At 38.4% G+C, this 22,785-nt stretch overlaps 1 protein-coding gene across 1 annotated transcript in view; it reads left to right on the forward strand.

Annotated features, from left to right (window-relative positions):
- Nucleotides 1-22,785, forward strand: part of CUL5 (cullin 5) — a 97,585-nt gene that overhangs the window by 64,857 nt on the left and 9,943 nt on the right. The window contains exons 8-16 of the mRNA XM_030331635.1: nt 4,950-5,043; nt 6,382-6,512; nt 6,762-6,869; nt 10,715-10,779; nt 17,129-17,261; nt 18,096-18,227; nt 20,951-21,074; nt 21,630-21,805; nt 22,369-22,530. Coding sequence (XP_030187495.1) covers nt 4,950-5,043; nt 6,382-6,512; nt 6,762-6,869; nt 10,715-10,779; nt 17,129-17,261; nt 18,096-18,227; nt 20,951-21,074; nt 21,630-21,805; nt 22,369-22,530 — 1,125 coding nt within the window. The remainder of the gene's footprint in view (nt 1-4,949; nt 5,044-6,381; nt 6,513-6,761; nt 6,870-10,714; nt 10,780-17,128; nt 17,262-18,095; nt 18,228-20,950; nt 21,075-21,629; nt 21,806-22,368; nt 22,531-22,785) is intronic.

The following is a 22,785-nucleotide window of genomic DNA, read 5'->3' on the forward strand; positions in this document are numbered from 1 at the left end:
GGGAAAACTGTCAAGCAATCTCCCTTTCTTCTTTTTGCCTATGTAAAATAGTGTTCTGAAGGACTTTTCATCACATAGGGATTTATACCATAATTAATCTCTTTTATTTAAAAAAAAAGCCTTGTTATGAAAGTTTTTAAATATTTACAAAAGTGGAGAAAAGAGTAATGAACCCCACCCCCGTACCCAGCCCCTAGCTTCAACTGTGATCATCATTTTGTTATATTTACTTGGTCATTGCCTTTTTTGTTTTCTTTCCTTTTTTCTTTCCCCATCCCTTTCTTTCCTTCCTTTCTTTTATCATGTCAAAGAAATTTATGATCTCCTGTATATTTTACTCTATATGATACAGAAGTTCATTATAACGTTCTTTTTCATGCCTGTATGTACTTAATGATACATACCTAGTCAGTATACCTAACCAATTCTCTAATGATGGGCATTTTCATTATTGTCATTACTGTAGTTTATTTCTTATGAATAGTACTTCCTAGGACATCCTTATATGCCTTTGTCGTTTTAACACTTTTATGCACACACATGTGGCGTTCTCTTGGAATGGAATTTACTAGAAAGGAAATTGCTGAAGCAAAGGGTATGCACTTTTACAAATCGCTACATGATACCAAACTGATCTTTGGAAATGTGGTAATTCTTACTCCCATCAACAGTGCGCCTGTTGATCTTTGCTTATCTCGCTTTTGTCAATCTGTGGATTTTGACAGTTTTCCTGGTATTATAGAGTTGAAAAAATGTTTATGTGTATTTAAAAATTATTAATGAATGGGGGGGCCCGGGTGGCTCAGTCACTTGAGCATCTGACTTCGGCTCAGGTCATGATCTTGCGGTCCATGAGTTTGAAGCCCTGAATCGGGCTCTGTGCTGACATCTCAGAGCCTGGAGCCTGCTTCAGATTCTGTGTTTCCCCCTCTCTCTCTCTGCCCCTCCCCCACTCATGCTTTGTCTCTCTCTCTCTCTCTCAGTCAAAAATAAGTAAACATTAAAAAAATACATTAAAAAAATTTTTTTTAATGTTTATTTTTTTTTGAGAGACACAGAGACAGAATGTGAATGGGTTAGGGGCAGAGAGAGAGGGAGACACAGAAGCAGAAGCAGGCTCCAGGCTCTGAGCTGTCAGCACAGATCCTGATACGGGGCTCACACCCACGAACTGTGAGATCATGACCTGAGCCAAAGTCGGGCACTCAACCGACGGAGCCACCCAGGCGCCCTGAAAAAAAAGTAAAAATTATTAATGAGGCTAGACATCTTTATTCTTATTAAGGACCGTTTTTATTCTTTTGTGAGTTCAGGCTAATTTTTTATAAACTTTCACCACTTTTATTATTTTACTTCTTTATTCAGGAACTATAGTATCATTATTTCCTATATCTGATGTTCAAGCCTCTTCATAATTTTGCCCTAACCTATTTTTCTCACTTAATACTGTCCAACAAGAGTCATGCTACTCCAATAAAGAATATTTCTTCATTATTTTTTTAAAAAAAATTTTTAACATTTATTTATTATTGAGAGAGAGAGGCAGAGCATGAGCATGGGAGGGGCAGAGAGAGGTGGAGACACCGAATCTGAGGCAAGCTCCAGGCTCTGAGCTGTCAGCACAGAGCTTCACATGGAGCTCGAACCCATAAACTTAGAGATCATGACCTGAGCCTAAGTTGGACACTTAACCAACTGAACCATCCATGTGCCCCAAGAATGTTTCCTCATTCTTACATTTTTTTCTATTCATTTTTTTTTCTTGGATTCATTTTCAAGCATTTTTTACTTGTTTTCTTAATGTTTTACTTTATACTTTTTCTCTGCCTGTTTAAATCCTCCAGAATCCTATGGTCCATCTTGTGATAAAGTCCCCACAAATTCTCCAGCCTTCATCAGCTTCCTCTTACTTGAAATCCCACTGTACCTATTTTTCCCACCACTAGATTTAGTAGCAAATTATAGGCTACTTTGTTGTGTTACTTATCAGGCACCAGCTGTGTGTGAAGCCACGAATACATATCTGTGAATAAAACATAGTCTTTGTCCTTGTGAAGTTTATAGTGTAACAATGATGCCTTTATTTCTACATCTTTGGTTTATTAATGAGTTGAACTTCTTTTAATGTACCTCTATTATATATGAATTATACACAAATTTTTAGATATACACATACATATCCCCAGATGGGTTATAAGATTATTGAAGATACAAACCATGTTCTATACTTCTCTCTCCCTTAAAGCACTTAGTTCTCAGCATGTAGCCATTATTAAGTATATAATTGCTCTGTTAATGTAACAGAAGTTCTAGATAGTGGAGTCGCATACAGCCTCATATTACAAGACCTCATGAACTAACTGTGCAACATTTGCAAGTTACTCAGCCTCCGTAAGCTTGTTTCCTTATGTGTTAAATATCTGTTTGATAAGGTTGTCATGTGGGTTAAATAAGGTAGTGTATGTGAAGCATTTAGCGCAATGCTTGACACAGAGTAGGTGCTCTTGGAAAGATACCCCTTACTATATATATAGTTAAACCTCTCAAACTAGAAACTGCTTCAGCAGACTTTTATTTTCGTAACTATCTTTCATCTAAGCAGTTACCAGATCCTGTTCAGTTTTCTTCAATCATCTTGTCCTCTCCTTTTAATTCTCATTATAACCCACAATAAGAAATACATTATGTATTGTGGCTTAGTATATACTGTGCTTACTTGCACATATCTGAAACCAAAGTTCTGTGAAATAATACTTGCTGTTATTATGTACGATGCACTCTGCTTTTTTTGTTGTTCTGTGTTATTAAAAAAAAAAAAAAAAGCTGGTTACAGTCATTGAAACCTTTCGCAACAAGGGGCGCCTGGGCGGCTCAGTTGGTTAAGCATCCATCTCTTGATTTCGACTCAGGTCATGATCTCATGGTTTGTGAGTTCGAGCCCCGCATCAGATTCCTGGCCCAATGCGGAGCTTGCTTGGAATTCTCTCTCTCTCCCTCTCTCTCTGCCCCTCCTGCACAAATAAGTAAATAAACTTCAAAAAAAAAAAAGAAATTTCTTTCACAACGATTTGAAACACAGGCTGGACTTTAGGAATTTGCAGGAGTTGGACTGACTTCACTTATATTCAAGTATAAATTTTCAGTGAAATAGAAGATGGAGAGGGGAGCCTGGGTGGCTCGGTCGTTTAAGTGTCCAACTCTTGACTTCAACTCAGGCTATGATGTCACAGTTTGTGAGATCAAGCCCTGCATCATGTTTGTCAACGCAGAGCCTGCTTGGGATTCTCTCTCTCCTCTCTCTCTGCCCCTCCTCCGCTCACATTTGCTCACTCTCTGTCTCTCCAAATAAATAAACTTTTATAAAAAGCAAAATGAAAATGGAGATGAAGTGACAGAGGCTTGGAGCTTATTACGATTGCACTTTTTCTCTTCTGTTGTATGTAGTTAGACTTACCTCCTCACAGTCTGCCTTGTTGCAGTGGGTGGGCGTGGTCAGCTGTGCGCATCACAGAGCTGGTGTAGTGTGAGACTACTCAGAGGAGTTGGGGCAGAGCTTCCCCGCCTGGGCAAGGCAGAAATTTCCCCACCACCTTTGTGTGTATTGTTTTCTTAGGAAATTGGCATACATGGATTTTAAAGTTGTTAGCGTAATTCTGAAAAAGGGACCTGAAAAAAACTTCGTATTCAAATTTTTTTAAGATTTAAAAAGTAGTATAATGAATCCCTATTGCCTAAATTCAGCATCAGTAATTATGAACATTATGTCAATTCCAAGGAGAATTTTTAACAAAGAGCTTTTAAGACACACATAATTCCCTTCCTCAGCACGGATGCATGATCTTCATTTGAGAAGATTTGTACCAGTCATCCGTAGGGTACCTTGCTTTACAGGACCTATTCATTTTAATTGAGGCCTGCACGAATAATAAGTAATTCTGTGACACGAAGGAGCAGTGGTGGGGGTGGGGTGGCTTATGTTGAAGACCGCCTGGAACACTGGACCCTGGCCATGTTCCTTGGAATATTACAACAGTCTCCTTGACCAGTCTACTCTTGGGGGAGTAGAAGTTCATTGCATTTATCCTCTGTTTAAAACCTTTGATTCTTTGTTCCCTGCCCCACCTATAGAATAAAATCCCAAACTAGATTTTCCTTCATAATCTGCCTCCAGCTACCTTTCTAGTTTTCTCTTCCACTGTTTATTCCTTACCGTATCCAGCTTCTTATTCCTAGAATACTCAATCCATTTTGGACTTGTAGTTATTTTTCAGGATTCAGTTTAGATTTCATCTTGTACACGAGACCATTTTAACTACCCCAGAAAGAAGTACATAGTTCCTCTGCTTGTTTTTGTTTGTTGGGTGTGTGTGTGTGTGTGTGTGTGTGTGTTGCCAGTTAACTGAGTTGTTCTTAGTTTATGTTTGCTTTCTTCCTCGCCCTTAAGTAGACAGTGACCTCCTCCATAGCAGGGGTTATACCTTAATCTTCGTCTCTGAACCACTTCTTTGATGCCTGCACACAGTAGGCATCTCGTGGTTGTTGGTTGAATGGACATATTCATACTTTCAGAATTTTAAAATCTAATTTTAACATGTTCTCTCCAGATAGGAAGAATTCATCACTTTATTTAATTTCTTTTTCATTTTGTTTTGTATATTTTCCAGTTTTTTTCCTTCCCTCCTTGGGGGGCTTTATTCAAATTTCTAAAGAGAACATAAGTTCTGTAGCCTTTTTCTTAGGTGTAAATATACTTTGGTAAACTAGTATAGTTTACCACCTTCAGAGTATCCACCTTTAGCGTTCCTGTAGTAAAGGTAAGTAAAATCTGCTTTCAGTATACTCAGTTTTTTGCTGTTGTTGTTGAACAGTATGATCTTATGGGGCTTAGAAAGCAGAGTGGAGTAGATTTGTGCTTATAATAGCCTTGACCAGTTTTTGCTGTATTTCAGCTCATGGAATGCTGTGTAAATGCCCTGGTGACATCTTTTAAAGAGACTATCTTAGCCGAGTGCCAAGGCATGATCAAGCGAAATGAAACTGAAAGTAGGTAAAACATCACATAAAGTTCTCATAATCTTTTTAAGAGGTATCTTTGAAGCGAATCACTTTTAATAAGTTTGCTATTAGATTATTCTTTTGTATAGAGGTATATTTGTTACGGTAAACTGTGCTTAAAGAAAATGGTAAGATGTTTAACATCTAGAAGGTTGCAAATTTGCATTTTAAACATTCTCCCCTTCGGTATCAATGTGCAGGGGAGGGGGTTGGATTTCAGTGTGTCCTCAAACCGTAGGACTCCTGCTTTTAAAGGCTAATTTAAATGGTAAACACAGGGATAGGAAAGAACTAGGCATTTGACTTCTGTGTGGGACTTCGTGACAAATATTTTTAGAAAGTAAAATAACATTCCATGTTAATGCTCTTCATCCCTCTCCCCTAAAATATGTTACAATTTAAGATTTCTGCAAGTACTTTTTTTTTTTATTATTTACATGTTTTCTTAATAAAGGTATATTTGGGGAGGTTGCAAGTACATTACAACCAAAAGGAATATGGTAAAAAAAAAAAATTACCTATATTTCTACTCCGTAGAGATAACAACTTTTAACACTTTGATGTATTGCTCTCCGGATTTCATTGTGTATAAAAATCTCCAGCTGCATTTAAAGTACGTATTTCAGCTCACCTAGGTTCATACACTTGTTAATAGTTTTGTAGTAGAAAGCTCATTGGCATAAATGAAATATTTGAATCTTTGTATGCCAAGCTAAGTAGAGTTCTATCTTATCCGATCCCTGTTGGACTCCCTTCAAAAGGATTATTTGGTCGCAGTTTTGTGCAGCAAGATTTTTGCGAAGGTCAGTTAAACAGTAGAACATGAAACAGTGCTTCCATAAACTGAAAAATTCCCTATCAATGAGTGCACTTTTATGTTATCCCGAATACACTTTTTTCTTTTATAATCATTACTCTGATGGTGTGAGTTTTTTTGCCACTTAATGACATGGTGCTATGAATTTAGTATTGTGTCTACTTTATGAGATAGGCTATCACATAAATGTTTGTGCTTCTTAGAATAAAAACTCTTCTGTGGAATTGAAGGTCAAATGATTCACCTTTTAAGAGGAGTTAGGTTTTGTGCTGTGTGATCACTTTTAATTTGAGTTTCCTTTAAAAACAATTTTTGTCAGAATGTAGATCAAGAAGTTCTAGTACTTATTGTAACAACTCCTAAACTGATTGTACCTACAGAGTACCATTAAGGTTCTCAATTTCCAGCTAATATTTCTCCACACTTTTCCTATCATAGGCATTCTAGACCAATGAGAAACTTTATTTTGATGGATGAGGTGATTTCATGAGTGTGTTGTGTCCTTTCAGAACTACATTTAATGTTTTCATTGATGGACAAGGTTCCCAATGGGATAGAGCCAATGCTGAAAGACTTGGAGGAACATATCATTAGTGCTGGCCTGGCAGATATGGTAGCAGCTGCTGAAACTATTACTACTGTAAGTTTCCTCAATGGCGAGGATGAATGTGTGTCAAGGTTGTTTTCTAAATGTAAGATCGGGTATTTAAAATAGTGATTGATGGCAAAACAGTAATATTGGGGCATCTTTTAATATCGAGAAAAAATTTTTGTCAGAGAAGTCCCACATTTTATCTCTATAATGATTTATTAAAATTACATTTATATTATTTTTTTGTATTGTTTTCTTTTTAAAATCTCATTTGAGTATGAAACGTTTTATTTTTAGGACTCTGAGAAATACGTTGAGCAGTTACTTACATTATTTAATAGATTTAGTAAACTCGTCAAAGAAGCTTTTCAAGATGATCCACGATTTCTTACTGCAAGAGATAAGGTATGTACTCCTGTATATTAACACTACTGTCGTAATATTTTTATTTTTATTTTTTTTATTTTTTATTTTCTTTTAAATATAATTTATTGTCAAATTGGTTTCCATACCACACCCAGTGTTCATCCCAACAAGTGCCCTCCTCCCTGCCCGTCACCCACTTTCCCTTCTCCCCCACCCCCCCCCCCAACTACCCTTAGTTTGTTCTCAGTCCTTAAGATGTTATATTTTTAAATTAAAAAAAATTTTTTGAAAGAGACGGACCACATGCACAGGGGAGGGGCGGGGGGGGGGGGGGAGAGAGAGAGAGAGAGAGAGAGAGAGAGAGAGAGAGAGAGAGAGAGAGAGAGAACCTTAAGCAGTCTCCATGCCCACCACGGAGCCCAATGCGGGGCTCAGTCTCACAACCGTGAGATCATGACCTGAGCTGAAATACAGAGCCAGACACTTAACCAGTGAACCACCCAGGTGCCCCATCATAATTTACTTTTTAAAAGAAACTTGCACCATTATGCTACTAAGTTACAAACTGAAAACCTAGCAACTCTTTTTTTTTTTTTTCTTTTTAAATCAGTGGAGGGCAACCATTTTTATTATATTTGGCTTGGTACATGTTTTTGTAAGCGTTGGGTATGCTTATGGACTAGAATTTAGTAGAAAGTTGCTCCTTCATTTTTCCAAGAATATTTTCCCGTTTTTTACTCTTACTGATTATTGAATTCCTATTCTTCCCTTCTTCACCCTTCAAGACCCACCTCAAAGTACATTCCTCCTGAAACTTCCTTGATAGCCTGCCTCCCCCGACATCCTGTCCCAAGCAGAGTCGATTCCTCCACCCTCTGCCCTTTTCACAGGACTCCTGGGTATTATGTCACTTACCCTGCTTCCCTTACCCTTTCTTCTGTCCTTGCTAGCATGGGATAATAACAAAACATAGAATTATCCTTAGAGTTGTATCTTTTAAAGTGTCGTAAACCTATCACTATAGAAATTACCATCAGTGTTTTTGCTTTGAACTACCTTTCATTATTTCCCAAGTTAGATTTTTTTGTTGTTGTTCTTGTGTCTCTAAAAAGACAATCAACTTTCTCCAGTAGGGTTGAGGGTTTTTTGTTTTGTTTTCTTCCCCTCTTTCTGTTTGTAGGTGGGTAGGGAGAGAGAGAGAGAGAGGGAGGGAGAGAGAGGAGGAAAGATGTTAAGGGAGGATGGAGGTAGTGAGTTGGTTTGAAATGTTAAATTGAGTGGCTGGCAGAGGCTTCATTGAGGGGACATTAGAATCAAGATTGAAGGTGATTAAGACATGAAGTCATGTGGTATATGAGGGAAGTGTGTTCAGCCAAAGGGGACAGCGGATACAAATGCTGTAGGCAGGAATATCCCTGTCCTATTCCAGGAACAGGGGAGAAAAAGGTCATTGTGGCCTGAGTGGATCAAGTGAGGGGAGAAGAGTAGGAAATGAAGTCAAAGAGATAATAGAGGCCAGATCACGTCAGGCTATGAGCCATGGTAAGGAGTTTGGTTTTTACCCTGAGTTGGACAGAAAGTCCCTGAAAGGTTCTGAACAGAATGAATATGACTTACGTTTTAATTTTTTTAATTCTATATTTGAGAGCGAGAGAGAGAGCGAGCAGGAGAGGGGCAGAGAGATGGGGGAAGAATCTGAGGCAGGCTCCAGGCTCTGAACTGTCAGCACAGCGCCCAGTGCGGGGCTTGAACTCACAAGCAGTGAGGTCACGACCTGAGCCGAAGTCGGATGCTCAACCAACTAGGCCACCCAGGCGGCCCATATGACTTACATTTTAAAGGATCCCTTGGTTGGGGCACCAGGTTGGCTCAGTTGGTTAAGTGTCTGACTCTTGGTCATGACCTGTGGGCTCAGGTCATTATCTCACCGTTTGTGGGTTTGAGCGCCACGTTGGGCTCTGCGCCGATGGCCTAGAACCTGCTTGGGATTCTCTCTCCCTCTGTCTCTGCCCCCCCGCCTCTGTCTCTCAAAAATAAATAAATAAACATTTAAAAAAATTTTTTTAAAAAAGGATCCCTTGGTTGCTGCAAAAAGAATAGACTAAGAGGAGCAAGGGAAGAAACAAGAAGAGCAGTTAGGAACCTACTTGGGCAATTGTGTGAAGTAAGGATGGAGGCTCGGCCCGGAACGGTAGCGGGTAGAGGTAGTCATGGTTGGTTGGATACTGATGATGACAGCAAACTACCCAAGACTGCTAATGAATCACATGTAGAATGTACTAGAGACCAGAGATGACAGTCAGATTTTTGTTCCGATCGATTAGCAGCATGTGCTTGCTGAGATGGGGAAGGTGATGGGAGAGGCAGTTTGTGGGGGACGGTTGTAGGGAGATTAGGAGCTCAGTTTTGGACAAGTTAACTTTGAAAGATTTGTTCAACGTCCATGTGGCAGCGTCACGGCGGCCATGTAAGGGAGAGAATAGACCTGGAATCGTAAATGGGGAGCTTTAGCGTCCGGATGGTATTTAAAGCACGGACGCTGGCTGTGATCACCAGTGTGATGAGTGATGATAGCAAAGAGATTCAGGGACCAGCCTGGGATAGTCAGTTTGGTTACGAGAAGGATGAAGAAGCAACTTTCCTGAGGTGAGAGAGGGATGAGTGGAATGACCAGGAGAGTGCACTGTGGGAGGAGAGTGCACTGTGGGAGGTCTGCTGTTTTAAAATGCTGCTGAGAGGTCAGATGGGATGGGCATCGGCCATTGTCTTCAGCAACATGGAGGTGGTCAGTGACTTGGCGAGAACAGTTAGCGGAGCTTTGGTACCAAAGCCTGGTCCTGGAAGGTTTTCCCAGGAGGAACGGCAGTAGAGAAATTGGAGACCATGGGCTGCGCACTTCATCCATTAGTCGAGCTTAAAGAGAGAGAGGTAAATGAGGCTGTGGCTGAAGGTGAACAAAGGCAAGAGAGAATTTTCAAGATTTAAATAACGGTACGTGTGTATGGCGAGGCTGCAGAAATGGTGGGTGGGGGGAAAAGTGAAGATAGAGAAGAAATGGGAGGGAATTCTGATCTCTTCAGTTTTATTAGGAAAATAGGAAGCCACATCATCAGCAGGAAGTCTCCCTGGGAGAGGAAATATTGGAGGCTGAAGAGAAAGGAGATGGTACGAGATGTGTTCTGGGAGAGTGTATTGACAAGAGAAGGTGGTGTGGCGGTCAGGCAGCACTAAGACCCCGCTTGAGAATAACGACAATCATAGCATCAGGAGGGGCATGAAGTCATTGACTTGAGAAATTGTGTCAGGCCAGGTACACCATTAAAATATCTAGCTGTACATTAAAAAACACAAGGGTAGGGGCGCCTGGGTGGCGCAGTCGGTTAAGCGTCCGACTTCAGCCAGGTCACGATCTCGCGGTCTGGGAGTTCGAGCCCCGCGTCAGGCTCTGGGCTGATGGCTCAGAGCCTGGAGCCTGTTTCCGATTCTGTGTCTCCCTCTCTCTCTGCCCCTCCCCCATTCATACTCTGTCTCTCTCTGTCCCAAAAATAAATAAACGTTGAAAAAAAAAATTAAAAAAAAATAAAAAAATAAAAAACACAAGGGTAGGGGGCGCCTGGGTGGCTCAGTCCATTAAGCATCCAACTTCGGCTCAGGTCACGATCTCACCATTCATGAGTTCGAGCCCCACATCGGGCTCTGTGCTGACAGCTCGAAGCCTGGAGCCCGCTTCGGATTCTGTGTCTCCCTTTCTCTCTGCCCCTCTCCTGCTCACACTCTGTCTCTCTCTCTCTGTCTCTCTCAAACATTTCAAATAAATAAATAAAATATCTAGCTGTATTTTCAAAACAAAAAATAATGCTCATTACATTTTAAATTCTTTTCAGGCATATAAAGCAGTTGTTAATGATGCTACCATATTTAAACTTGAATTACCTTTGAAGCAGAAAGGGTAAGTGTTTAAAAATCATGTTTAAAATTCTTTCGTTTTTTGGAGTGTCTTATGCATTATTGAATATGCAAACTGTTAGGTTTGATTTTTGTTGTTGTTGTTTTGTTTTTACTTTAATGATTTTTGTTGCCGTTGAATATTAACAATTGTCTCACATTTTTGAGGGAAAAAACTGTCTTGAATTTTAATTTCATATTAAATTATCTCTTTTTGTGACCAAAAAACGTTGATCTTATTTTTTTAAGTGGAAAAATGTTCTGCTGACTTGACAAAATTTAAGAGGGCATCTGTCCTGTTTTCTTTATACATTGTGAAATATATAAAACACATAAACACTACATTTTCAGAATCTCTTCATATGGATACATAAAGGTCTTCCTCATTCATCCCTGCCCCCCGCGTTTTTTAACAAAAATTTTCAAATTTCTGTCACCTGTTGCTTTGTCAAATATATATCTCTGTATACATCATCAGTCAGCTTTTTAAATGGATTTCGAAAGAAATTTCAGGCACAAGTAACTTTCGCTCCCTGAACACTTCAGCAGACGGTCATTAATTGAATATGGTGTCGGTATATGTGTTCAGGTAAAATTTACATGCGGACAGATACATAAATCCCAAGTGTCCGGTTCTGTGAGACCTGACAAATGCCTGCACCCCTGGTACGATGGACCGGATGTTCATCATCCTCAAGAATCCCCCTACACCCGTTCCCTGTCAGTCCTACCCCGTCCTCTTCCAGAGACAGCCATTCTGATGATTTCGGCCGAGATTAGTTTTGCCTCATCTGGGACTTTATATAAATGGAATCATACAATATGCACTTCTTTTTGTAAAGCTTCTTTGAGTGCAGCATAGTGGTGTTGAGATTCAGGTGTGGACCGGCATATCACAGCGGCTCGTTTCCCACGTGTGCGTGAAACTTTACACTCCCACCAGTGACGTGAGGGCGTGCTAGTCGATCCGCGTTCTTACCAGCAGTTAGAGTTGTCATTTTCATTTCAGTCGTTGTAGAGTTTGTAGTGATTGTCTCATTATGGTGTCAGTTCCATTTCCTGTGACTATTGTTGTTGAGCACATTTTCGTGTATCATTTCACCTTCTTATATTAAAAATTTTTTTTAATGTTTATTTTTGAGAAAGTGAGAGAGCATGAGCACAGGGGAGGGGCAGAGAGAGAGGGAGACAGAGGATCCACGCAGGCTCCAGGCTCTGAGCTGTCAGCACAGAGCCTGGTGTGGGGCTTGATCTCATGAACTGTGAGGTCATGACTTGAGTTGTTCAGATGCTTAACTGACTGAACCACCCAGGCGCCCGTAGCCTTCTTACATTTTCCTTTATAAAGTATCTTTTTTGTCTGTTTTTTTTTTTTTTTTTTTTTGCCCACTGCATTGTTCTTTTTTCTTAGTGAGCTATAACAGTTCTTACATATTCTTTGAAATATAGATCATTTGAGAGATATGTGCTTTTCTTTTATGGTTTTTTGCTTTTTATGTTTCATCTAGAAAACTTCGTTTACCTCTACCCCTGAGACATGAAGATAATCTCTTTTATTTCTTCTAGAAGCTTTATCATTTTAGCTTTCACATTTAGTTCTAGGATCCATCTTAAATTGATGATTATGTATAGTGTAAGTCAGGGGTTAAATCTGACTTTTTTTCTTTTCCACATGGGTAACAAGTGGTTCTATCACCATTTATTGGAATTACTTTCCCTCCCCACTGCATTGCTTTGGGACCTTTTGTCAAAATCCAATCACTCAAAAATATGTACGTTGGGGCGCTCAGGTGGCCCAGTTGGTTAAGCGTCTCACTCTTGGTTTCAACTCAGGTCATGATCCCATAGTTCGTGACATGGAGTCCCACATCAGACTCTGTGCTGACAATGCAGAGCCTGCTTGGGATTCTCTCTCTCCCTCTCTTCCTGACCCTTCCCACTCTCACTCTATTTCTCTTCTGTCTGTCTCTCAAAATAAGTAAACTTTGTAACTTTTTTTTTTTTTGAGAGAGAGAGAAAGAGAGCGAGCATGAGCGGGGGAAGGGCAGAGAGAGCGGGAGATACAGAATCTGAAGCAGGTTCCAGGCTCTGAGCTGTCAGCACAGAGCCTGACGCGGGGCTCAAACCCATGAACCACGAGTTCATGACCTGAGCCGAAGTCGGATGCCCAACTGACTGAGCCACCCAGGCCCCCTCAAAATAAATAAACTTTAAAACGAAATATGTATGTATTTCTGGGCTCTCTATTCTATTCCATTGATTTGTTTAGGTATTCTTAGGCCATTATTATATAGTCATAATTAATATAGTTCTGTAGTAAGTTTTAAAGTCAGGTAGTATAATTTATCCATAGGTAAGCAGTTGATTTTAGTATATTGATCTTATATCCTGTTACCTTGTGGAAGTTATTAGTTCTTATAGTTGTTTTGCAGATTTCTTAAGGTTTTCCTGTGTAAATAATCATGTAATCTGTAAATATACAAGTTTTATATCTTCCTTTCTGATTTTTATACCACTTACTTTTCTTGCCTTGATAAACTGGTTAGGATTATAAGTACATTTTTAGATAAATGTAGTTAAAGTGGGCATCCCTGTCATTTTGGCAAGCTGGAGCAGAAAGCCTTTAATATTTCATCACTAATTACAAAGTTAGCTGAGGGTTTTTCATAGATGCCCTTAATTAGATTGCTTTTTATTCCTAGCTTGCTAAAAGTTTGGATAATAAATCAATGGGTATTGACTTTTATTAAATACTTTTTTTCTGTGTTGAAATGCTTAAGGTTTTTTTTTTTTTTTCCTGTATTCTTCTGATGTGGTGAATACATTGGTTACTTAAAAAAAAAAAAAACCATTTATGGGGCGCCTGGGTGGCTCAGTTGGTTAAGCGGCCGACTTTGGCTCAGGTCTTGATTTCACCATTCATGAGTTCGAGCCCCGCGTCATGCTCTGTGCTGATAGCTCGGAGCCTGGAGCCTGCTTCTGTTTCTGTGTCTCCCTCTCTCTTGCCCCTCTTCTGCACTCTCTCTTCCAAAAATAAACATTTAAAAAAAAATTGTTTTTATTTGTACACAAATGTTTGTAGCAGCATTATTCTTAATAGCCTTCCACAAAAGGACAACCCAAATGCCCATTGTCTGGTGAAGGGGTAAGCAAAATATGGTACAGCCATGCAGTGGACTGTCCTTGAGCCATAAAATGGAATGAGAATCTGATACATGCTACAACATGAATGAAGCCCTGAGAAGTGCTAAGTGGAATAGGCCACACACAGAAGGACAAATATTGTGTGATTCCACTTATATAAGGTATCTAGAATAGGCAGGTCCATTAATAGAGTAGAGTAGATATCTGCTGGGACTTGGTGGGGGTGGGGAGAGGGAACTGGGAAGTTACCGTTTAATGGATGTAGGGTTTCTGTGTAGGGCAGTGAACAAGTTTTGGGTACGGATAGTGGCGATATTTGCAGAACATTTTGAATGTACTCACTGCCACTGGATTGTAAACTTACAAATGATTAAAACAGTAAATGTGTTTTACCACAATAAAGTAAATATTTTTTAAAAGGAATGAACCAGCAATATGTGCTACGATATGGACGAATCTTAAAAACATTATCCTAATTTTAAAAAGTCAGTCACCAGAGAGCACACATTGTATGATTCCCTTTATATGAGGTGTTCAGAAAAAGGAGATCCATAAAGATAAAAGGTAGAATACTTGTAACCAGCGCTGGGAGGGAGGGGTGGCTGGAGAATGGCATTTGGCTAATGAGTGTGGGGTTTCTTTTGTAGGTAATGAAAATGTTTTAAAATTTTATTATGGTGGTTGCACAAGTTTATAGATATACTTAAAAACTTCGACTTGCATACTTTAAATGGATGAACTGCATGGTATGTGAATTATATCTTAGTAATAACAAGCTTAAATAGATAATAAGTGATAGGGAACAAATAATACACATTAATGAACAAATAGGTAGAAATTGTTACCGAGAAAAGGTAACATGTCTATAGCAATATGTAATTGGAATTAGAGCAGAAAAGGGGACATAAGCAGTATTTGAAAAGTTATTGGCCATAAATTTCCAGAATTGATGAAAGCTGCCAACTCTTAGATTCTCTTTGAATCCCAAGCAAGATAAATACAAATTAAATCAGTACGTCATAGTGAAACAGCTGGAAAACTGAAAAGAAACAAAAAAGCCCTAAAACAGCCCCAGGAGAGGAAATGACACGCTGCCTTCCCAGAGTCAAGAATGAAGGACTGACATCTGTCTTCCCAGCAGGGTTAATTGGAGGAAGGGAGATGATGGATCTCTGCAGACTTGGCAGGAGTTCGTGCGGGAGCTAGGCATTGGCAGTGCGGGTGGATGAAGGTAGAGGGATGGGAAGTAAGTTAGTGGTCTTCCCACTGGCCCATGTCTACGTCAGGGATGCAGAAAACCTTTCTAGTGAGTGCCAGTTAGAAACCTTAAAGGAAATGCGTTCTTCAGTCCTCCGCTTCCGCATCTGCTCTTTTCTAAACTGGCGCCCTCTGGTGGAAGTATCATTACAATTTGCCCTTTCCACTTCTCCCCACAAATAGTCTTCCCTGCTGTGCAAAGAAAGGTGCACCTCTCCTTATTCTTAGTATGGTGTGTTGCCTTGAAACATAAAAAGCCGCCTGGGTCGGTTAGATGATCGGCTCTTGATTTCAGCTCAGGTCATGATCTCACAGTTCGTGGGATTGAGCCCCACATCAGACTCCTTGCTCAGTGCAGAGACTGCTTGGAATTCTCGCGCTCTCTCTCAAAATAAATAAATAAACATTTAAAAAAGCCTTCGAGTTGCATAAGAAAGGAATATTTTGAAATATTGGTATTGATGTACAGAAAATGGATTCCTTTTTTTTTTTTTTTAAGTTTAGTTATTTGTTTTGAGCGAGAGAAAGAGCACAAGTGGGGTAGGAGCAGAGAGAGATGGAGAGAGAATTCCAAGCAGGCTCTGTGCTGTCAGAGCCCTGTGTAGGGGCTCAAACACAAATCGTGAGATCATGACCTGAGCTGAGATCAAGAGTCCAATGCTTAACCAGCTGAGCCATCCAGGCACCCCCGAGAAATGAATTTCTTATAACTAAGTATCAGATCCTTTTGCAAGTCATAGGGCTTCCAGTTCTTTGCTTTCCACACAATTGATGGCTAGTTTGATGCATTATTAAAAATAACCTTTTGTGTTAGATCTGTATGTATTTTTTAAGCCAGTAACTCGGAAGGTTCTCAACAAGTTGAGTGACATCAGAAAAACTTCCTGTCTCATGTACTTACTTATGAGAATAAGATCCTTCAGGACAGATGTATATTTATAAAGATAAAAAAGTAGAAATAAAAGTAATTTCTGGGTTCATAAGTTGGAGGAAAAAAGTTTCATCTCCCTCAGTAAGAGTTGACACAAACAGTAACGTACTGCCTATGTTTTATACATACAAGCATTACAAGTTTGTTATTTTGGAAAGTTGTGTACTTAAAATAATTTGGTTAATTAAATTCTGGGAAAATAACATGTAAGTTTTATATACACGAATTTTGAAATGTTGAATTTAAATTTATTTCATGCATAGTTTAGAGAAGTAAGATAAAGAACTTTAAAGCAAAAAATATAGTACACTGGCTTTTAAGTTTTGTTGGCAAAGTAAAATAGAGTTAAAAGTTCTTCATTGTTTAAGAAAAGTTTGTTTACAGTTTTTGAAAATGGATGATGGTAGATATCACATAACGAATTTAGGTTACTTTGGATACATTTCAGAGAATGAAGTAACTTTTTTCTTGACATATTAATAATGAAAAGTTTTTAATGTTAACTTAAAAATATGCAAGGACTTACATACTTTTTCAGAAGTATTTAGCAAGTAAGTACCTAAAGAAAAGTTTTTAAAGATTATTGGCAAGGCTACCAGTAGACAGGCCCTCACCCAGGATACAGATTACTTCGAGGTCTCCCTCTCAGGGCCCTGCCAGCCCTGGGAACCTGAGATGAGGGCCTCCTTAAGTTATGCCCCCTCATTGTCTTGCTCATGAAAAATTGGCTCTAGAAAAAATATTTGCAGGGAGCACCTGGGTGTCCCAGTCGGTTGGACTTCGGACTCTTGATCTGGGATCAGGACATGATCTCATGGTTCATGGGTTTGAGCCCCATGTCAGTCTCTGCACTGACAGTGTGGAGCCTGCTTGGGATTCTCTTTCTCCCTCTTTGTCTCTCTGCCCCTCCCCTGCTTTTGTTCGTTCTCTTTCTCTCTCTCTGTCAAAAATAAACGGTGAAAAAAAAAATATTTGTAGATACCAGTCACTTTTCATCAACTGCTTTTATTTTGTTTTTTAGGGTGGGATTAAAAACTCAGCCTGAATCAAAATGCCCTGAGCTGCTTGCCAATTACTGTGACATGTTGTTAAGAAAAACACCATTAAGCAAAAAACTAACCTCTGAAGAGATTGAAGCAAAGCTTAAAGAAGTGGTACATATCTTTTTTTTTATTTCAGAAATTTTAATTATCTTACTTTGAATTTGTGTTTTGCTTGTAAGACTTTCTGTGATAGCATCACATTTTTTAAAATGTTTATCTATGAGCAGCTAATATGAAATTTTACAATGTGAGATCTCTATAGGGCAGTTGTTTTTCTTCCTGGAAGTTTTTACTTTGTAGCTTCTAGAAAGGAAAATAGATTTAATTCTTCCCCCTTCTTGATTGTTTTGAAGGAATTCATTGCCAGCTTCTATTAAAGGACAAAGAAGGGGGAAATGGGGCTGATGGTGTTTGGAATGGCAGTGGAGAGACTAGGAGTTTTTCACCTCTTTCTTTTTGTGAGAGCCCAGGATAGGCGTTTCAACACCAGTGAGTGACGGGAAGAGTTAGTTGCTTTCATTTTTGTATCCTGGCTGTTAGTGTAATATGCCGTAAGTCCAGGAATACAGACAGGAAGAAAAACAAGAAGTAAAGATAGAGAATATAGACAATAGAAGATGAGTGTCAGAAAAAGATTTTACAGAAGAGAAAATTGGGGGAGAACCCCTAATTTTCATGTAAAGTTTTATTACGTTGCATATGAAATCTGGAAATTTGATGTTTATAGAAACTAAAAGGTTATTTGATTAGTCTCAAATTTGCTAATTGTTTAGTAAAATAGTGTGTCAGGACTGGTTATTTTTCAGACACGGGCAGTTCAGTAGACCTCTCTGTATATACTCATGTAAATTTCTGGACTTTGACATTGGGGGATATGGAAAGGGCTCAGTGAGAGAGGTGGCGAAGAGTGCACATGAATTGAAAGTAACTCTGTTTTCTGTACAGCTGTTGGTACTTAAATACGTACAAAATAAAGACGTTTTTATGAGATATCACAAAGCTCATTTGACGCGACGTCTTATATTAGACATCTCTGCTGATAGTGAAATTGAAGAGAATATGGTAGAGTGGCTAAGAGTAAGTAAATTTTTTAATATTTGTTTTCCTTACTATAGCACATGGTTCTTATGTGTGCTCAAGTGATGTTGTTAGTGTTGAAGAAGTAGGGGACATTTTATAAGAACATGGCATCAATTATGTAAAATAGATATCTAATAAAGTATATTTTCTTAATAAAGACTTTTAGTGAAACACCTTTGCTCTTGTTGTGCTTTTGATGTTTTGCTCTTTTCTATTTCCACTTCCATTTGAACTGACCTTATTAAATGGGTTATAGGACAGATCATTACATTGTTAAGGTATTTTCAGTAGTAAATGCATAACTGTAAGTAAAGGCTTTTGTATAGGCAAAAGAACCAATATGTAAAAGACGGTTTATTTAGGATAATCACTGCTAATTTAATCATAACTAAATTCTCATATCAAAATATTTTAAGTCTGTTCCTGTCAGTTCACTGTAATGAATATCTTTTACTTATATATATATATGGTGTTAATGATTTATAATATGATTTTATTAATACATAACAAGATTGTATATAGTGTGTGTAGTTATATATATATTTTATATATATGTCTTTCATTTATATATGTATTTCAAAATACACATTTAACACATTGCCCTGCTTTGCATGATAGTTACAGGATAGTAAAAATTACCCTGCAAACCGACAGTGTGCAAAATGATCTTAATATTAACAGTCAGTGGGAAAAATTATTTTGTGACTGAGAAATTTCTGTCAAAACATTAGAAACTCTTTGTTATAAATATATAGGAAGAAGGGGCACCTGGATGGGTCAGTCACTTAAGCATCTGACTTCAGCTCAGGGCATGATCTCTCGGTTCGTGAGTTCAACCCTTGCATCAGGCCCTGTGCTGACAGCTCAAAGCCTGAGTCTGCTTTAGATTCTGTGTCTCCACTGCTCTCTGCCCCTCCCCCACTCACACTCTGTCTCTCAGAAAAATACATTTTAAAATTTTAAAATAAATATATAGGAACAAATTTGTAAATGAATATGTATTTAGTATACTGTAATTTATAACATAAACTTTCATAAACATAAAGTACTATTTCTTTGTAGAAACTTAATACTGCTTAGGAAATTATTTGCAATTCATATGTCCAGTGTCATATCTAGAATATATAAAGAACTCTTACAACTCACCAGTGAAAAGTTAAAAATGGTCAAAGGATTAAAATAGACATTTCTTCACAGAAGATATTCAGATGGCCAATAAGTGTATTAAAGATGTTCGACATCATTAGTCATTAGGGAAATGCAAATCAAAGCCACAATGAGATACTTTCCACCTCCTTTCCTCCCTAGGGAAGCTAAAATTAAAAAGACAGTAACAAGTGTTGGCGAGGAAGAGGAGAAATTGGAATCTCATGCTTTGCTGATGAGAATATAAATTGGTGCAGTCACTTTGGAAAACTCTGGCAGTTGCTCAAAAAGTTAAACAGAGTTGACCCAGCAGTTCTGTTCCTAAGTAACTCCGCTCAAGCGTATGACCACACAAAGCCGTGTCTATGAATGTTCATAGCGGCATTATTAATAAGAGCCACAAAGTGGAAACGGCTCAAAGTGCTGTTCAGCTGATGAAAGGATAAGCGAAATGTGGATTAATCATACAATGGAATATTTCTTAGTAGTTAGGAGAAAGGTAGTACTGCCACATGCTACAACATGAATGATTGTTGACGTCGTCATGCTCAGCGAACGAATTCCGTTACAAAGACCACCTAGTGTACGATTCCCCTAATTCCCAATGTCCACCGTAGCCAAATCCATAGAGACTCTGTAAATACACTAAGCACACTAAATCTGTAGAGACTCTGTAAATACATTAGAACCTACTTAATTGTACATTGGAAAAGAGTGAGTTTTGTGACAGATGCGTTATATCTCAGGAGAGCCGTCGTGTAAATGAAGGATCGGTTGACTAGCACGTGCTTTCTTGTCATGTGGCTTCGAACACAGAATGAGCACCGTCCATGCGCCTGGGAGACTTGTCATTGTCTCTGTAGGTTTGGGTCAGCTTCCACCCTGTTGTTTGTGGGCGCTCAAGGTCGTGAAAGTTTTTGCTGGTGCCACTTCTGCAGCATCTTATCATTATTATTGTTATTATTGTCACTGCTCCTTTTGTTTGTGCTGATAATTTGCCTTCACTCAGTTCCCCTGCCTGTGTATTTAGTCTTCATCATTGGCAAGTATCAACATTACAACTTCAGATCACTCTTCTAGAATTTCATTTAGGTTCTGTTTATTTTCATTTCCAGCTTTATTTTATTTCTTTGGTGTGCTTTTATCATCTTCATTGGCCATTGAGCTCACTTTATTATCCATTTTTATAAAATGTCAAGTGGATCTGTCACTGTGCTTTGCTTTCTGTGGGTGAACTGAATAAACAGATGACTAACAGATTTCGAAAGGTGGATGGTGATTGGTCACTGATGAGAAGTAAATTTGTGCATTACTCATATTTAATATATGGTGATAACCGAAAGTTGAGCTGTGTTGTTGGGGGACTGGTGTGATTTAACTATACTGTGGTGACTGATTCATGCACATTGAACTCATGCAGAGAAAGCCTGGGTTACCTGTATTCTCTTGTTTAGTTTTTAAGAATCAAATTTAATAGATAGTAGACTATGAATATTCTAATAAATAAATTTAATTTTATATTAAAGCTTCTATATATTATTGTTCATTACCTCTTTTGTCTTTGCTTTTCATAGGAAGTTGGTATGCCCGCAGATTATGTAAATAAGCTTGCCAGAATGTTTCAGGACATAAAAGTGTCTGAAGATTTGAACCAAGCTTTTAAGGAAATGCACAAAAATAACAAATTGGCTTTACCAGGTATTATTTTATAATTACATATATTATGTATATAGGCTTTCTTAAAGAGAATATCTTTGTTTTCCAGTAAATTAGAATTAACCTTAGTAGTAATAGGTACAAAGATGTTACAAAGTCCACATTCCTTGAAGACATCTGGCAAAACAGAATTTAACAATTTAGATTCGTAATCTTTATTTTTATGTATGTATCTATATGTATGTATGTATTATTTTTAATAGCCACTACTCACTTGCCTGAGTTTTACAGGTTTCAGATCCAGTCACATGAAGAGAGTAACTTTTTTTTTTTTTAAGTTTTATTTTTATTTAAATAATCTCCGCACTCAACATGGGGCTCATACTCACGACCCTGAGGTCGAGTCCCATGCTCCCCTGACTGACTGAGGCAGGCAGGCGCCCCTCTAATCCCTTTTTTTTTTTTAAAGGCACCTTTAAATCTTTAGGGTTTTAGTTTTCACCAAAGTTTATCCAGTATGTACATATTTAATTTCTTTTGAATTTTATCCATTTTCAAGATTATTTACTTCATATTTCCTGATATTCCTACTTATAGCTGATTCGGTTAATATAAAAATTCTGAATGCTGGTGCATGGTCAAGAAGCTCTGAGAAAGTCTTTGTCTCCCTTCCTACTGAACTGGAGGATTTGATACCTGAAGTAGAAGAATTCTACAAAAAAAATCATAGTGGTAGAAAATTACATTGGCATCATCTCATGTCAAATGGAATTGTAAGTAGATGGTGTGTTAGTTCAGATATTGGTTTGACTGAAAGTACCAGGACTCCAAGTAAGAGTTGATTAAACAAGATAGATCTTTGTTTCTCTCCCGTGTAAAAGTTTGAACACGTGCAGTGGATCTAGCCCAGGAAGTTGTTAGGGACTTAGCTTCTGGTTGTATCACCATGCTTAAGGTATCGCTCTTGTCTGCAGAATCCAGTGTGATGCCCACTGTGGCTGTCTTCCAGCCCAACAGGAAGGGAAAGATGAAAGTATTCCTTACTTTAGAAGCAACTTCTAGAAGTTTCCCCCATCATTTCCACTCACCTCTCATTGGGCAGAACTAGTCACAAGACAACATTTCGCTCCTTGAAAGCTGGAAGATGAGCCTTTATTCTGGGCGGTCATTAAGGTCTGTTAAAATTGTTACTACTGTGTAGGAAAGGAAAAATATATATTGGAAGACAACTGCCAGTCTTTTCCGTGGATAATCTCACGTAAGGAGAGTATTCTAGCAGGGAGGTGGTAATCATCCTGAAGAGATTCTTACCTTTATATTACTTTCTCTCTTGCAGATAACATTTAAGAATGAAGTAGGGCAATATGATCTGGAGGTAACAACATTTCAGCTGGCTGTGTTGTTTGCATGGAACCAAAGACCCAGAGAGAAAATCAGCTTTGAAAATCTAAAACTTGCAACTGAACTGCCTGACGCTGAGCTTAGAAGGACTTTATGGGTTTGTTTCACGTTTTTTTGTTTTTAAAGTGTATCCAGTTACATAGCAGGAAATATTTGATGGCTTGCTTATCATAAATTTATGAATTCATAACACTCTGCAAATGACCTTTAACCAAGAAAAAAAAAACGCTAATGAGGTGTTAATACATAAATGAGGTATTCATGGTAAAAAAAAGAAATTGAAAATAAGCAAGTTACCAAGATAATGAAACAGGGGGAAAAAATGGAGAGTTGAGGTGCATGGGTGGTTCAG

This window comes from Lynx canadensis, chromosome D1 (assembly GCF_007474595.2).
Source record: "Lynx canadensis isolate LIC74 chromosome D1, mLynCan4.pri.v2, whole genome shotgun sequence".
Taxonomy (NCBI): Eukaryota; Metazoa; Chordata; class Mammalia; order Carnivora; family Felidae; genus Lynx; species Lynx canadensis.